The following is a 16,843-nucleotide window of genomic DNA, read 5'->3' as shown; positions in this document are numbered from 1 at the left end:
ACGGACCTGCATGTTTTATGACATTTTTCGAAATAACTTTTAACGCTGAATTCAACGATATATCATACAATGTCATTCAAAGTTGATTTTCAGGTGATTATGGTTTAAAAGTTACCAATACAATCCCATTAAAAATGTGGCTACCCTGTAGATCCACCTTTGAAGTTGTACGTTATATTGGACTACCTCAAGTGATTTTCCACTAACAGGTACTTCAGATACAGAATGATCCACCGGGATGGCCTATTAGACGTTTATGGAAAACTAATCATAATTTTGTGCTAAAAGTTTGTATATTGGGGTTTGAGACAATGATCTTTCTTCCTGAAATATTTTTAGATCTCTATAACTTCCGGTTATACCGGAAACAGACGACTACTTCCTCATTTCAAATGGCACATACAGTATATTAGATAACTTTTTTGATGATTATTTCGGCAACATGCCATACTTGGGTAAAAACTCAACGGTTCTCGAGATAATGGGATTCTTATAAAAAAAGTGGCGTTGATAACCCACATTTTTTTGAATTTTTCGGCAGAAAAACCTTTTTTCGAAACAAATTTTATCTTTTTCTATTTTGCAAATACCTATTATTGAAAGACTGTTTGCGGTTTGGAGCAAAAATGTACAGTGTGTTTATCAGAAGATCATGAACTTGGACAACTCAAATTCATCAAAACTCAAGATTTTCAAATTAGAACCTATAGTTTTTATTTTACAGTCGATTCTACGTACAAAAATAGTAGGGGTTACTTAAGCAAACGCTATACCTAATATGAATACTTCGAGAGTTATCGAGGAAGAACTTTAAATGAGTCTGCGATTTCCGGAAAACAGAAAGAAACTAAAATTCGATGTTTCCATGAATTTGAGTTGTCCAAGTTCATGATCGTCTTATGAACACCCTGTACATTTTTAGTCCAAACCGCAAACAGTCCTCTAATACTACGTATTTGCAGAATCGAAAAGGAAAAAAAAAAATTTTCGAAAAAAAGGTTTTTTTGCCGAAAAATTGAAAAAAATTGAGTCCTCATCGCTATAATTTTTTTCAAAAGAACCCCATTAACTCATGAACCGTTGAGTTTTCACCCAAAGTAGCACATTGCCAAAATTTTCGTCAAAAAAGCTATCTAATGATGCAATAATATACTGGGTGTGCCATTTGAAATAAGGAAGTAATAGTCTGTATCCGGTATGACCGGAAGTTGTAGAGATCTGAAAATATTTTAGGGAGAAAGATCATTGCCTCAAACCCCAATAAGCAAATTTTCAGCTCAAAATTATGATGAGTTTTCCATAAACGTCTAATAGGCCATCCCGCTGAATCATCCTGTATACCACGTTTCTCAATAAGTCTGTCCTGGCGTATCGATGGCACCGTCATTTTTTTCCCATTGGTACCAGAAGATGCGTATCAAAATTTCGAAATAGCTTGAAACGCTGAATTAGACATTTGTTTCATAAAACATCAAAAAAGTCCACTAATGGATTTTGAGCCAACCTAAATTAAAATTGCGTGAGATAGAGTTGAAGATGAAGGCAGTGCATTTACTATATTGCGTGGATATGTGTCCATGATAAAACTCAAATTTAGAAAAAAAATGTGTTTTTACTGTTAAGGCTCGGCACTTATTGAGTAAAGTGTTACATGTCTCCTTTCATTAGAATCATAATCACAATAACTCAGTTGAACAAAATTATGTACCAAGAAAATTGGAATGGTTTTGACATCAAAGTCTTCATTAGTTAGTCGAATCATTCGAAGCAATGCTTGTTACAAATTTCAAAAGTTACACACATTTGTTTCAAATGATAGTTCTCTGTTAGTTCGTCTGAAAAAAAAAACTCGAAAAACTTCGTCGAATTTTCAAAAAAATAAATAAATGAGTCCTGAGCTGACCGCATTTCTTTATACACACCAGATATTCATTAAGGGAATTAATAAACCAAAATTCAGAAAAAAATGACCATGCTGAAACGTGCCCCTGAAGTATCACGTTCCCTCCTTGAAAGAATAATATTTAACTTTGTACCGCTTTGATGAATTACTGGGAAGTTCCTTCCCTCATGTCACGGGAAAAATCATTAATTTTCCCATTTTTTCTCACTTTAGTAGATATTGTGATTTTGTTCCGTATATTTCCTCAGGGATTGAAAAATAAAAACGACCAAAATTAATTATTTTCTATACGAACTACCCCTAATTTATATCTAGTTTGGAGGGTGGAAAACCTTCAAAGGAAGAAGTTTGTTTTCCACCGAGTAACGGTGAAAAACTTTCATCAATTCGACAGAATTTTCCGGTTGGAAAGTGAAGTTTAATCAGAGCAATTCCATCCCTTTTTCCAGTTATATGAAATTCACATTTGGCATAGAAATTTTCTGAGATTTCATCTAGCACCTACACGAATTCAACTCAGAAGATAGATTTATTTATAAATAGACTTATTTTGACGTAAAGTCATATTTTTCAGTCGGATTTATGTCGTTAACGGTATCATTGGAACTCCCCATTATCGAGGGAATATCGGAAAATCCCGAAATAAGTAGAGGGAAAATACGAAATATTTTTTTGAGATTTTATCTAGCACCTACACGAATTTGACTCAGAAGATAGATTTATTCATAAATAGACTTATTTTGACGTAAAGTCATATTTTCAGTCGGATTTATGTCGTTAACGGTATTATTGGAACTCCCCATTATCGAGGGAATATCAGAAAATCCCTAAATAAGTAGAGGGAAAATACGAAATATTTTTCTGAGATTTTATCTAAGACCTACCTACACGAATTCATCTCAGAAGAAAAATTTATATATGAATAGATTCATAGATAGATATATTTTGACATGAAGTCATATTTTTCAGTCGGATTTGTGTCGTTAAGGGTATTATTGGAACTCCCTGTATGGCATTATCGGGGGAATATGGGAAAAATCCCAAAATAAGTACCTAGAGGGAAAATACGACATATTTTTCGATATATTTGGTATTAAATTCTCTGGTCAGAGCGAAATCGTTCCCAAAGCGGGACTTAAGTTTGAGTCGAACTTTCCTATAATGATGTTTTACGTCAACCTTTCCAACCTGGTTTCCTAGCTAGCCGAAAATCCTTACTAAGGATCTTCAAAACATGTTTTATATTTATACGCATGAAAGGAAATGCACAACTGATTTGAACTGACGTCCTATTTGTACGCTCGAACTAACATGTATCGCAACCGACAAAATGTAACAAGACTGCGTTTTTTCTTTTTGACACGCGTATTATTCATATCGATGTGTTTTATTATTTAGCGAGTTGATATAACTCTTACGATCGGTCAACATTTATTTTATGTTTTCTAATTGCTGAGTCGAATATTCGAACAGGTTTTTTTTTCATTTGTGTTATTGATTCGAAGCGTAATTCACGGAGTGGTCATTTCAATCAGGGAAATGGAAAACACTCTTTGAATCAGTCTGATGTCAAAGAATATTTCCATGATGCAGATTTTTATTTCATGTTGGACCATGGAGGTTCCCTGATATGGAAAGGGTGTTTTTTTTTAGAGCTATAGAACTTCAAATTGCAATAAAACAACGATGGATTATTCGATTGACATGAATTTTATTTATCCGCAAGATAATCTTGTGGCATTACATTTTAAATATGATTTCTGGCATATGACTGCCACGGCTGGCTCGGATGTAGTCCAATCTGGACTTCCAATTTTCAATGACTTTTTCCAACATTTGTGGCCGAATATCGGCAATAACACGGAGAATGTTGTCTTCCAAACGGTCAAGGGTTTGTGGCTTATCCGCATAGACCAATGACTTTACATAGCCCCACAGAAAGTAGTCTAGCGGTGTTAAATCACAAGATCTTGGAGGCCAATTCACAGGTCCAAAACGTGAAATTAGGCGGTCACCAAACGTGTCTTTCAATAAATCGATTGTGGCACGAGCTGTGTGACATGTTCCTCCGTCTTGTTAGAACCACAGCTCCTGGACATCATTGTTGTTCAATTCAGGAATGAAAAAGTTAGTCATCATGGCTCTATACAGATCAACATTGACTGTAACGTTCTGGCCATCATCGTTTTTGTACGGACCAATGATTCCACCAGCTCATAAAGCGCACCAAACAGTCAGCTTTTCTGGATTTAACGGTGTTTCGACATACACTTGAGGATTAGCTTCACTCCAAATGCGGCAGTTTTGTTTGTTGACGTAGCCATTCAATCAGAAGTGCGCTTCATCGCTAAACAAAATAAAATGGACGTAGTGCGCGATACGTATTCCACACAGAACCATTATTTTCGAAATGAAATTGCACTATTTGCAAGCATTGTTCAGGCGTGAGTCTATTCATGGTGAATTGCCAAACTAAACTGAGAATAAATCATTTAACAGCTGTTGAATCGGTCGTCATCTTGAACAGTAATGCCAACTTAAAGTTATATACCTCGAAAAAAATACCCTTTACTAAATGAAGATTATGGAGTATGTCTAAAGGAAGACGTTTACTGTCCATATACTGTAAATTACACTTGGTTAATATCATTGCCACTTTGTTGCGTTCTCTGCCATGTTTGTTTACATGTTATTATGCATACGTTGCTCCGTGGTAGGTTCTACGTGATTTCTAGCCTGAACACAGCATTCGATTCCATTAGTTCAACTTATCTGTATCGTGCTGATCATTTCTGATGATGGATTTCCTAGGAATGCGTTTTACGATTGAATTGATACGAAGGCGAACAAATCCTATTCATTTTCATGGGAATATTGCACCGCTATAAAGTAATGAGGCTGTTGTTTATTGTCAGGTAATCGAGGAATTCGTAAAATATAAAATTTATTAGGAAAAGTGCATGATTATGTATCTGGTTGACTTCCGCTGAAAATGTCGATTGATTTCTGATCTAGAAGATTTTAAAGCTGTTGTTAATTTTATGAATAATCTATCGTTGTTTTATTGCAATTTAAAGTCTTATAGCTCTAAAAAGAAACACCCTTTATAAACGCCCTTTACTCAATATCCATTTTATGAGGTCTCTACGTATCAAGAAGATCAAATGAAATACTCTGTTATGGAAGAATTGGAGGAAATCCTTATGCTAGAAAGTGATTTTCGTATCAGCTGATACTCAACCTTTGTAGACTTCTCTCCGTTTTACAGTTTGTTACCTGATTCATTTATGAATATAATTTTACAATAAGGAAGAACAGTTTTCAACCTATCCCAAGATTTTCACAGTTCATGTTTCGGACAAATTTCACCCAGAAATAAAATAAAAAAAAAATTTCCAACCTTTCAGCACATCAAATATTTGCAATCTTTTATTTCAATACCCTGCTGAATCAGTCTGACAGTTGAGAAATTACCAGGTGAAGGTTCGAATCTTCAACTTGTGCTCTTCTCCAGGACTAGTTTGTACCTTTAATTCCCAGTTTAGTAAGTTTATCAAGTGTTTATCAGCTGTTTATCCACAGCTTTTGCAATTTGAGTGGTGACATACCCATTCATTGCAGGAAGTATTTGTACCAAAAGTACTTCTTCAACTGAAGGAGTCTCAGGATATTAAAGCAGCAAAGATTCTTTTTGCCTTGCACAGGAGTATTAGTATTCTTTTACAAACCTACAGAATATTTCTGGTTTCAGCTTGTTATACTTCTGGTTCTCTGTCTCAAGTTCGTAAGCTTCTTAATTTCCAGTTATTGCCTCTAGTCCTCGGACAGCAGTAATCCCAAGGCTCTCAGCATAGGTTTACTTTTGAGGCTCTCCACAGCTCTTTTAGAGATAGCTAGGCTGTTTGCAGAACTGATTGTTCATAGCCTAAGTAGCTGGACAGCCTCATATTCTCAAAGGAATTATTCATCTTGAGCTCTCTTGCAAATATTCTTCAGTAATAAAAAAATGGCCCACAACAGAATCAGATTTCCGCAAGACTGACGGGATGCTTTCATGTTGAAAATCTCTCTTTATTACATCGTGAATTGCCGAAACTGGGATGGAAACAATAACGAATTCCTGGCGTGATTCGATGGCCCTATTCTTTAAGGGAAAATCCGGAGAGAATTCCCTCACGGACGGTCTGTGCAAAAAAAAATGTCAATACGGTAATTTCGGTCTGGATAAATTGCAAGTATAAATGAAAGAACAGTGTTTCTGGAGATACCGTACTTCGAGCGACACTTGACATTTCCCCCTTATATTTACGGAAGTCAGGAAGCGGAAAAGCCCTTCCCGCGATCGTGAGAAAATTTTGAAGAACTTTGACATCGATTTCTTGAGGTACACAACTTATTAATGTTAATGATGTTGATTTTGCGTTTAGTACATCTGAGGCAATATTCCGCATCCAAATATTTTCTCATTGCTTTTTTGGTATCTCATTACCCCTAATGGAACTTTGAACAAATACCAACCTTTTGAGGCCTCGTTCCCATAACAAAGCATTCATTTCGTCACTATGTCTACAATTTTCGCACTTTGATCGAGACTGGTTTCAAACGATAAGGTTCAGGGGCTGCTTCAGGCGTCTCTATTTGAGGGGAAGCAATTCGGCCCAGTTTGCTGACCGCCTTTTCAATAAATACAATAAATTGAGATGAATTTTGGTAAAGATGAAATGGTTTATATGATTTTCATGTTGGGGCAGTGCCACAGAAACTGTTTATTAGCCAGTAGATCCCATGCTGTCGAATATCCCGAAAGAAGACATCCATATGAGTCGTGTTTTCGGATGCTTTTAAACAGATTTGTAGAGACAGGAGATGTCAAGTATAAAAAAGAAGGGAGTATAAAATCGGTCTCTAACGAAGACAAGGAGCTCGAGGCTTTACTGCATGTAACTGAAAATCCACACACAAGCCAAAGGGAGCTTGGTGTAGCCTGTAGTGAGCGTTCAGTTCAAAGAATCCTCAAAAATAATAAGTATCATGCCACATTCAGATGCACCAGGCGCTTACCGATAGCGATTTTGAAAAACGTCTGAAGTTTTCAAATTGAACAGGACCCTGCAGTTTTTGAATTTGTTTTATTCAGTGATGAAGCAACCTTCCACAATTCCGGAGGCAGCAATAGCCACAATTTTCATTATTATTCTGTAGAAAATCCAAGAATTATAAGGGAAATAGACAATCAACACAGGTTGAAATGTCATTTTTCGTGTCTGCTGGACACAGGAGTGAAAATAATCATAAGGTTACTTCCGAAAAAATGTAAGGTTTTAAACTGTGTACATCATCATAAAAATATGCAATATGTGTTATATTTGAAAAAATCGAAAAAAAACCATTTGAAATTCTTCATATTTGGACATTGATAACGGACACCCTGTATAAGAGAGGTTGATCATTTAGGAACGATGACTAGGAAAATTCTTAAGTTAAAAGGAATTCTGATCAAATTCATGTTTCTATCGCTTCTGGAAATCGGTAAAGGGCTTTTACCGAACCACTGTTTCGTCGAAATTTTGCAGTTTTTTTCTGAATAAGATCCGTACCGTTGGAAAAATATCCCTGATATTTTGCATCATGATAGAGGTATTGAAGGGCATTGAAAATATGCAAAAATATAAGGGGTGTTCCATTTAAAAAATTTCCCATTTGTTGAATAATTTTATTTGGGAACACCCTGTATATCAGAAAATAATTTCCTGAGATGCAGAATTGAAAGTACAAAGGGAATGCTTTTCAACTAAATTCCTAAAACGTCTGGTTTGGCAGCTATGGAAGCCTAACCCACTATTGTAGAACCCTGTATAGAAGTTGGATTTTTTATGTTTAGGAGATGCCATGTGTATTTCGATATTTTGACCTCTGTATATGTTTTGTTGTGTTATAATTCATTTAAAAACCTTGAAACACAAGTATAATATCGGGAAGAAATCAACTTGCGTGAAGATGTATAATTCCATATTGATCGCATCACTTCAAACAGAAAATTTGAGCAGAATATCCAAAAAACTTATATTTCCTTAACAACAAATTCTCAATGGGATATTCGACTCTTGAATTTTTAATGTGAAAGAACTCTTGGTTACCTTTTTTTAGTTTTTTTTCAATACCAGTCACTCATGTTAAATAATGAGTGATAATGTGTTGAGTATCTACTTCGGTAATGTAACTCTCTTCATTAGCAATGAAGGTTGATGAGCTTAATATACCCTTCGTTTTCCTCTTGTAATCCTATTAGAGTCACTCAGGCTACTCTTTACTTTCAGGCAAGTTCTTACTTCTTGTTGGTTACATTTTAGGTCGAATTCGTTCAGCCATTAAGATCCATCAATGATAAATTGATAGTTTGAAATTTTGTTTTGCTATCATTTAGCACAAATGGGAGGATGGCTCATGTCCATTTCTATTAATTTAAGTAAGATATTGGCTAAATTGGACTATTTATTGGAATATTTCCCTCCTGTCAAAAATTCTATTTATATGGAAAACAATTATCGAAAATCACAGCGAATATTTCCCTCCTGTCAAAAATTCTATATATATGGAGAACAATTATCGAAAATTACAGCGAAAATTGCATTGTAGGAAGCGAAACTGTACTGCGATAATTGTTCTGTTCATAGATGCATAGTTTCTATGCATCTTACACAGTTCGAATCTATGGCAATTCCATTCTACATCAGTTTGACAAGTGATGTAACAGTTTATTCGGGAAATATTTCCCCGAATTACAATCGTGCATCAAAATGACCGGATAATTTCGCATTCCAGCGTGTTTTCTTTGAAAAACTGCATTCGGTCATTTTCATTTTTGGAGAAAGAGCCCGACACCGAAGGTGGAGGGCTCTTTCTCATGCAGTTTTTATGACAACACGCTGTCATGCAAAATTATCGGTAATTTTGATGCACTTGTGCAATTACTTATGAATATTTCCCTCCTGTCAAAAATTCTATGTATATGGAGAACAATTATCGAAAATTACAGCGATAATTGCATTGTAGGAAGCGAATCTGCACTGCGATAATTGTTCTGTTCATAGATGCATAGTTTCTATGAATCTTACACAGTTCGAATCTATGGCAATTCCATTCAAAATCAGTTCGACAAGTAATGTAATAGTTTATTCGGGAAATATTCCCCCGAATTACACTCGTGCATCAAAATGACAGGATAATTTCGCATTCCAGCGTGTTTTCTTTGAAAAACCTCTATTCGGTCATTTTCATTTTTGGAGAAAGAGCCCGACACCGAAGGTGGAGGGCTCATGCAGTTTTTATGACAACACGCTGTCATGCAAAATTATAGGTAATTTTGATGCACTTGTGCAATTACTCACGACAACACACTGTCATGCAAAATTATCGGTAATTTCGATGCACTTGTGCAATTACTTACAAAAATAGTCCAATCTAGCCAATAGCTCACTTAAATTTGCTCCAAATATGTATAATTTTAGAAATTTGAAATAATTGTATTAAATGAATCGAAGTGAAAAAAGTTGAGGTCGAAACCAATTCAATTTTTTAGGTACATACATACTTTTGTAGTTCGACTGCGTTATTGTTTTCTTTTTATGATTGTTATTTTGATTTCGCCTTTGGAATCGACGATGCGTTGTTGATTTTGATCAGCGGTGAGCAAACGCGGCACCCATTTCAAGCTTTCCAATGGCCAAATAAGCTGATTTTAGCCGGTGCTTCGTTCATTTTTTTTGCATTACAAAACTAACAAAATGTTTTTCAGGGAAAGGGAACAATGCTAACTTATTGGTTGGCAGGCGAAAAACCTTCTATTTCCAAAGTACCCAGCTTGCCTCCTATTGAGGAAGTTGCTCCTGATATCAAGGTGTTGAAACGATCCACCAGTGATTCAGATCTTTACAAGTCGAAGGAAATACATGACGACGAACCAAGTGTTCCACTATTATACAGTCATGATTCTCCAGGTGTTTCCCATGTTTGAAAGCAAAACCTATAATCACCCAAAAACCAGATTATTGGTGAGAAAATTTTATTTATCTAGTCCTATTTCATATATTCATTATTCAACTGCTTTTCAACAATTAATAGTATCTATTAACAAACAATGTGAGTTATAATAACAATAACCCATTGCTATAACTCACCATAATAAATCGGAAAAGATGGTTCTGTGCTTATATTCGGTTGACCAAAAGGGAACATTCCATTATTGTTATTGAGGGTAGGAATGTTACTCTGATAATTTTGACGTTTATAGGTATCTTTTGAAGTTTTCCGTAGATAAAGTATAGTATTCAACCTGCGGTAATGGTCATAACTCACTTGATCAACTTCATCTGCGTGAGTTATGACCTACATTACCACTCTTTGAATAATATACTATTAAATATTAAGTCTTCCAAGATTCAATATATCTCAAATTTTCGGATTTTGGTGTCATATTCATAGAAATATATCAATCAGCTGCTCTATAGCTCTAGAAAATAACGATGGTGGCCTGGAGCTATTAAAATTTTTAGAAAGTTCCGTACTTCCTAGAACTAACCTCACTTCTTTCCACAGATGTTTGACCATGAAAAACCTGCTATATGTGTGGATAGCGTAAGAAAGCTAATCCTTGTTGCCCAAACGTAAATGGGGGCAACAACATCCCTTAGTTCACCCTCAAACTGCTCTGGTCTTCGTTATTCGTCGATACCAGGGAGTATATGTTGAAAATACCCCATTTTTAACCTATATCAAGTGTTTTTGTGTAGAGTAAGAAGAAATAGAAGAACTAACTATAGAGGAACTCAATTTAATTTATCCTGAATTGATTACTTAACTCAATTTATTACTGCTCAATTTCTTTTTATTTCTTCTTCTTCTTCTCTTTTCTACTCCAATAATTGAGTAGCCCAGCACACTCTAAAGAACTGGTTTTCTGGTATATTTGTTTTTTATATGATCATTGTGTTATTATGTCAAAGTCTGCACACAATCTGTACTATGTTCTTTCAATTTGAATAAAATGTTTTGATTCTGTAGATAAAATAAACATTTACAGAATCAAGTTATTTTGTTCTAAGAAAAGAGGAGTAATTTATTTACCAAATCTTACCGTTTATTCAATCTTGAAGATGGTCTTTGAACACTTATGTAAGTTCCTTTTCGTCTGTTTATTGATTTGTTTTTTATTATAAATTTTATGATATGTTGATAAATATAAAACATTTTATTCAAATGTGTAACTTGAAGGCTAATAAAGATATACGACTATATTCATTTCGCTATAGTGTTCTTGATAATCCACGGCAAGAAGTTGGCTACTTTAACATAGACACCTGGACTTCCTTTTGCTGCACATCCAATACCCCAAGAGACAATTCCAATAACTACCCATCTACCATTCTCCAGTTTGTAGTTCAAGGGTCCCCCAGAATCACCCTAGAATAAAATATTTTTCATTTCAGGCCCCAGAAGATATATGAAAACGAATAGTGAATTTTAATTTTTTTACGGAAGCAAGATATTCAATTTTTATGAAAAAAATCAAATTCCAGCGGTACTTGATGAAGAATTTGAAAAATCGATAAAGATCTAACGTGAAATCAGAAAATTAGTTTTTTTTTTGCTTGTTCAAATTCGTATTCAAAATTAACAGGTTTACTTCTCACAAAATTGTTTTTTGTTGAAACATTTAAAAATTTCGAAAGAAGATCGTCTTCTTTCAATTTCTTCTAGAAGTTTTCACTCTGATGATTACAGGAAAAAGGTTTCAGAGGAATAGGTATTCTCCTCAAAAAAAAATTGAGAAAAATTCATGATATTAACGTACAGGGTGATTCAATATTCACGAAAATAGAAAAAGTCTAAAATTTTCCTTGTCCGGATCTGATTTATTCGATTTCAGAAATATTGAAAGAAGGGGATATTAAATGGTGACAAAACTTCAAGTATTGAAATTATTCGGTGGATTAGTTGAAGAGTTATTGAACTAAAAAAAATTCACTCATGTAGTAATGTTTTTTGATCACCCTGTATGACCGTGCCAAGCAGATATTTAGAATTTTTGTTATGAATTAATTCTTTGTGGTTACGAAAATGGAAAAAAATAACAATGTTCACGTACAGTGTGATCCAATATTCACGAAATTAGGAAAGTCTGGAATTTTCCTAGTCCGTTGAATAGATTTTGTCTATATATAAATTCAGAGTGTGAATCTACCCTTAAAATTTCTTGTCTCTACCACGTTACGTTCGAGAATAATCATGGATACTTACGGCGGACGGACAGAATTGTTTTTAACCTCGTATTATTCCCGTATCGAAATTCGCGAATTAGATTTTCTCAATGTAGTTTCTACTCACAGAACATGAATCTTTTCCACCCTCGTAAGCTGCAGCGCAGATATTATCGTCTGTGACTGATTCCAAGAATGCAGCGGTACATTCTTTATGTGTCCAAATCGGTACGGTAACTTCTAAAAGTATAGGACTAAGTTCTCCTTCGTAAGATTGTCTTCCCCATCCTGCAACCACAGCATTCTTCTTTTCGTATACCATATTTTGGGGAGGGAGACAAATGGGCCAGATGTAAGTGTTGAAACTCGTTGGTCTTGCCAGTACAATTATAGCTATGTCGTTTGTATAAGTTGCCAATACGAATTCTTCGTGCATTATGATCTTTTTCACAGCAAAATCGGCTGTTCTAGTCTCGTTTTTGATCCTGAAATTGTACTCGCCAAGTCGAACAGCTATGTCGTCTTCTCTGAGCCTAAAATAGACAGTCAAATCATTAATTTGATCCGCTAGTTTGTGTTTATGAAACAAAGTCTGAATGCTGATCCAAACTAATCCTAACCTAACAAAGAAAAGCATAAACAAATCCATGCAGCAGCTTGGAAGGTTCACGTGTATACAGGGTGTCCCAGGATGAATGCGACAAACGGATACCATGAATGAAGGTCATCATGGACGACAGTTCAATAACTTTTTAACTAATAGACCGAATAAATTCAAATTCTGAAGTTTTGTCACCCTTCACTATCGCCTTCCTTCAATATTTCTGAAATCGATTAAATCAGATCCGGACTAGACAAATTCCAGAAATTTTCTATTTTCGTGAATATTGGATCACCCTGTACGTGGACATTATGATTTTCGTAACTACAAAGAATTATTTCATAATAAAAATTCTAAATTTCGGTTTGGCTCGGTCATACAGGGTAATCAATAAACATTTCCTCAAGAGTGAAATTTTATTAATTCGAAAACTCTTCAATTAATCCACCGAATAATTTCAAATGTTGAAGTTTTGTCACCCTTTACTATCGCCTTCTTTCAATATTTCTGAGATCGAATAAATCAGATCCGGACTACGAAAATTTTAGACTTTTTCTATTTTCGTGAATATTGGATCACCCTGTGCGTTTTTTTTTGTTTTCTTAACCACAATGAATCAATTCATAATAAAAATTCAAAATCTCTGCTTGGCACCGTCATACGGTGATCAATAATAATAATTTCCTTATGAAAGAAATTTCATAGTTCGTGAAGGGTGAAAAAACAACAATTTTCGAAATAATTCCACCGATAAATTCAAAATTTCTTCAACTATGGGATTTCTTTCATAAGGAAATGTTTATTGGTCAACCTATATGACGGTACCAAGCAGAGTTTTAGAGTTTTGATTATGAATTACCTCTTTGTGGTTACGAGAAAAAATCATGATATTAACGTACATGGTGATTCAAGAAAATAGAAATTGTCTAAAATTTTCCTTGTCCGGATCTGATTTATTTGATTTCAGAAATATTGAAGGAAGGAGATAGTAAAGGATGATAGAACTTCAACTATTGAAATTATTCGGTGGATTAGTTGAAGAGTTATTGAACTAAAAAAAATTCATTCATGTAGGAATGTTTATTGATCAGCCTGTATGACCGTGCCAAGCAGAGATTTAGAATTTTTAGAATTAATTCTTTGTGCTTACGAAATCGTATATCCCAAAAGAAGGCAATCAGGCGATTGAAACCTGTTCATACGAGTCATTCTTCCCGGGACACCCTGTATACACATAAATAAAAACAATTTTGCTTCTTCTTCATTGTCTTCAGTTATTTTTTTTCTATCTGTATACTTACCCAACCGTACAATGTGAGGCTGTGAGTATATGTTGAGCTGTTATAACCGAACCTCCACAAATTTGCTGTCCACCAATGGTATGAGCCATGTAGATGGCTGCAAGCCAAGGCCATTCTGGAACTGCAGCACGTTGAACAGGATGATCTCCAATAATTCTATTGTCTCCAGGTATACCACAACCTAGAAACCCATATATACTAGTATTACAAAAAATATACAAAATCAAATTCTTAAAGCTTCGATTTTCCAAAAAGGTTTGAATTATAGATATTGCTCCATAACATTTTGAAACAGCTATTTCGACAAGAGCTATTTGAGAATTCTGATTCGAAAATATAAGCATTATTGACTTTTCCAAACATTTCAAAGACTTTAATGATAGCAACAGTCTTTTGCAGAGAAATAAAATTAGTGATTGAAAGTCACCTGTGGTATTTTCGTTTTCATAGTCTTCACCGCCTCCAGGTAAATCTTGTATTATTTGAGAGCCTTCATATCCACTTTGAGCTATATCATCTGGACAACAAACTCCAACATGCCTTAATTTTAAGAGAATAATTAATAATTCGGCATCACAGCATTTTTAAAATCACTCACGTCTTTTCTATCACACAAAGAAAGTTTAAAACGTTTGGTGCGTTATTCAAAACTTTCATAGGGCAGAAATCTATATGTTTGCAATGACCTTTAACATCACCAACAGCTACACATTCTTGATATCTCCTATTAAGCTGGAAAAAGGAAGGTAGCTCTGAAATCAATACTTACCAATAATAAAGTTTTATGTACCTTGTATGTTCTACTCAATCCTAGATATCTCTTTCTTCTGACATAGTCTCTATTGACTGATTCTTCATCGTTGATCATCGGTTTTATTCTGTTCACGTGAATACGATTGTCATCTTTTTTGGCACCTGCAAAAGATTATTTCATTTTGAATAAATCGATAAATAGAAAAATGCATGCTGTGTGCTTTAGCCTTCGTCTTTTTCAAAAATACCAGTTATTATAACTCATACACTCAGAATTCCAGAAACACAGAATCAGAGCTGTCAAAGATTCTTCAGAGAAGTAGCTATTTACAGGATCAGTTATTTTTTGGGAGTAACTGAAATTACGTTGATACCAAGTGACTTTCTCAGAAAAAAATTATATACCTACTCGTTATGTTATTCTTTATACTGCTTGATAAGATACTTTCTCAGTTTTTTATAAATTTAGTTTTATTTATTTATTTTTTTTATTTATATCACACATTAGGTAACGAATGAGGAATCTAAAACATTGGACTTAGTTATTAGAATTGTTGAATATGAAGAAGTTTCTATGTAGCGAAAAATTTGTAATTCATTAAATGTAAAAGGAGAAATATATTAAAATTTTATTTTCGATGTAACTGAAACTTTTTCAAGTTACGAAATATAGTTTCTTTTGAAAAGTGCCTGAGAAAAGAATCACTTTTAATAACTTAGATACATACTTCAAAGTAACTTAGTTACTAGGAAGTAGAAATGCAAAATATTGAATGAAGCTCAAAAAGTATTATTCGAATGGTTATGCTCTGAATCTTTGATTAATAATTTTCATTTGGTCATAATTGAAAATATAAATGTTTGATATTACCCTTTATTCATCACCAAAAAGTAATTCTTCTGATTGAATTAGTATTGTTTTTTTGTTTATTGAGAACTAGAGGCCTCTAGTAGATATCTCTAGTCCCTAGTGTAACTTATGCAGAATTAAAAAAAAAATCATTATCAACGATTGAAACTTTGAGTAAGCTCTCACCTTGTCGAATTGAAATTCCTATAGTGCAATGTATAAACACGAATACAATGAAAGTTGACAAATATATATTCATGTTGAACTGTAGGTTGTTATTACATAAATGAAACAACACCCGGCTCGAAGTGGATATTAGGGCTTACTTTATTTCATTATCATTCACGGGGGCGTTTGTTTATCTGCTCGCAAATTTATCTGTCCAGTTGAGGCTATTATTGAAGGCCCACGAAAAATTGTATCCAAATGAACACGATAAATTTTGATGAAGTTCTTATTCCAGATAAATTTTGGTCTGTTAATTTTTTATCATTTTCCGGTCGACATTCATTCGTATAAAATTGTTTAACTATTTTGAAAGAATGTTTTCTTGGCTTTTAGAATCAGATATATCATTAGAACTATGGGATCCTTTTTTATTTCATTTAAAATAAATAATGAGCAATAAAGTTTCTTGTGGAAATTACCTGAGATACTAGTTACTTTTTGAAAAAAATAAAAGAACAAATATACAGTAATCTTGAATCCTATTATGGAAAATATCCATAAATTCTGCAAGTTGAGGAAGAATTAAGATAAATGTGTGAACATTTGGCAATCATCAAACAAAGAGATAAGACTAAATTTGCAACATATACGAAATATTGTTGCAATTTTGCATTCTTCAGAGATTAATATCTTTCATTGAGTAAAATCGATGAATGAATCCTATCGTCAGATAGAACAAAGGTCAATCAAATTAAATGAACCTTTTACAGATTGATTAATTTTATTTCACTAATTATTTCTAATCGAGAATTGTTTCTATGTGAGGATGCAAATAGGAACTATGTACATAGTTTAATAACCTTTTCTCTAATTATGTGGCCAATCCGTTCATTTTGCCCGTCTTGTAGAATGAAATCGAATTTAATTATTAATATTTTAATTTTCAAAACTCTCCTATCACTGATTTATCTTATACCTGTTTGTCAAATTTGTGATACAGAAAACTGTTCT

At 34.0% G+C, this 16,843-nt stretch overlaps 2 protein-coding genes across 3 annotated transcripts in view; one reads left to right on the top strand and one right to left on the bottom strand.

The window, feature by feature from the left end:
• The window catches only part of LOC123685744 (atrial natriuretic peptide receptor 1-like), a 71,050-nt gene extending 59,849 nt beyond the window's left edge, over positions 1-11,201 (top strand). For both annotated transcript variants that reach the window (XM_045625600.1, XM_045625601.1), the window contains 2 exons: positions 9,699-9,954; positions 10,499-11,201. In XM_045625600.1, coding sequence (XP_045481556.1) covers positions 9,699-9,917 — 219 coding nt within the window. In that variant the 3' untranslated portion in view covers positions 9,918-9,954; positions 10,499-11,201. The remainder of the gene's footprint in view (positions 1-9,698; positions 9,955-10,498) is intronic.
• Positions 11,076-16,003, bottom strand: LOC123685745 (proclotting enzyme-like). Its single transcript, XM_045625602.1, has 7 exons — positions 15,851-16,003; positions 14,852-14,976; positions 14,660-14,793; positions 14,489-14,601; positions 14,062-14,242; positions 12,287-12,692; positions 11,076-11,362 (listed from the first exon to the last, which is right to left on the bottom strand). Exons 1-7 carry the CDS (start codon positions 15,921-15,923, stop codon positions 11,198-11,200), a joined length of 1,197 nt encoding a protein of 398 aa, XP_045481558.1. The 5' UTR covers positions 15,924-16,003; the 3' UTR covers positions 11,076-11,197.
• Between the last annotated feature and the right edge of the window lie 840 nt (positions 16,004-16,843).

This window comes from Harmonia axyridis, chromosome X (genome assembly GCF_914767665.1).
Source record: "Harmonia axyridis chromosome X, icHarAxyr1.1, whole genome shotgun sequence".
NCBI classification, from domain to species: domain Eukaryota; kingdom Metazoa; phylum Arthropoda; class Insecta; order Coleoptera; family Coccinellidae; genus Harmonia; species Harmonia axyridis.
The sequence above is the reverse complement of the archived record's forward strand: the minus strand, read 5'-3'. Positions and strand labels throughout refer to the sequence as shown.

Bases quoted from the DNA above. Each gene is read 5' to 3' on its own strand.
- LOC123685745 (XM_045625602.1), bottom strand. From the start codon at position 15,923: ATGAATATATATTTGTCAACTTTCATTGTATTCGTGTTTATACATTGC. The intron at 14,602-14,659 runs GTGAGTGATTTT...CTTAAAATTAAG, and splicing joins CTTTGTGTGATAGAAAAGAC to GCATGTTGGAGTTTGTTGTC. The intron at 11,363-12,286 runs GTGAGTAGAAAC...ATTTTATTCTAG, and splicing joins GTGGAAAAGATTCATGTTCT to GGTGATTCTGGGGGACCCTT.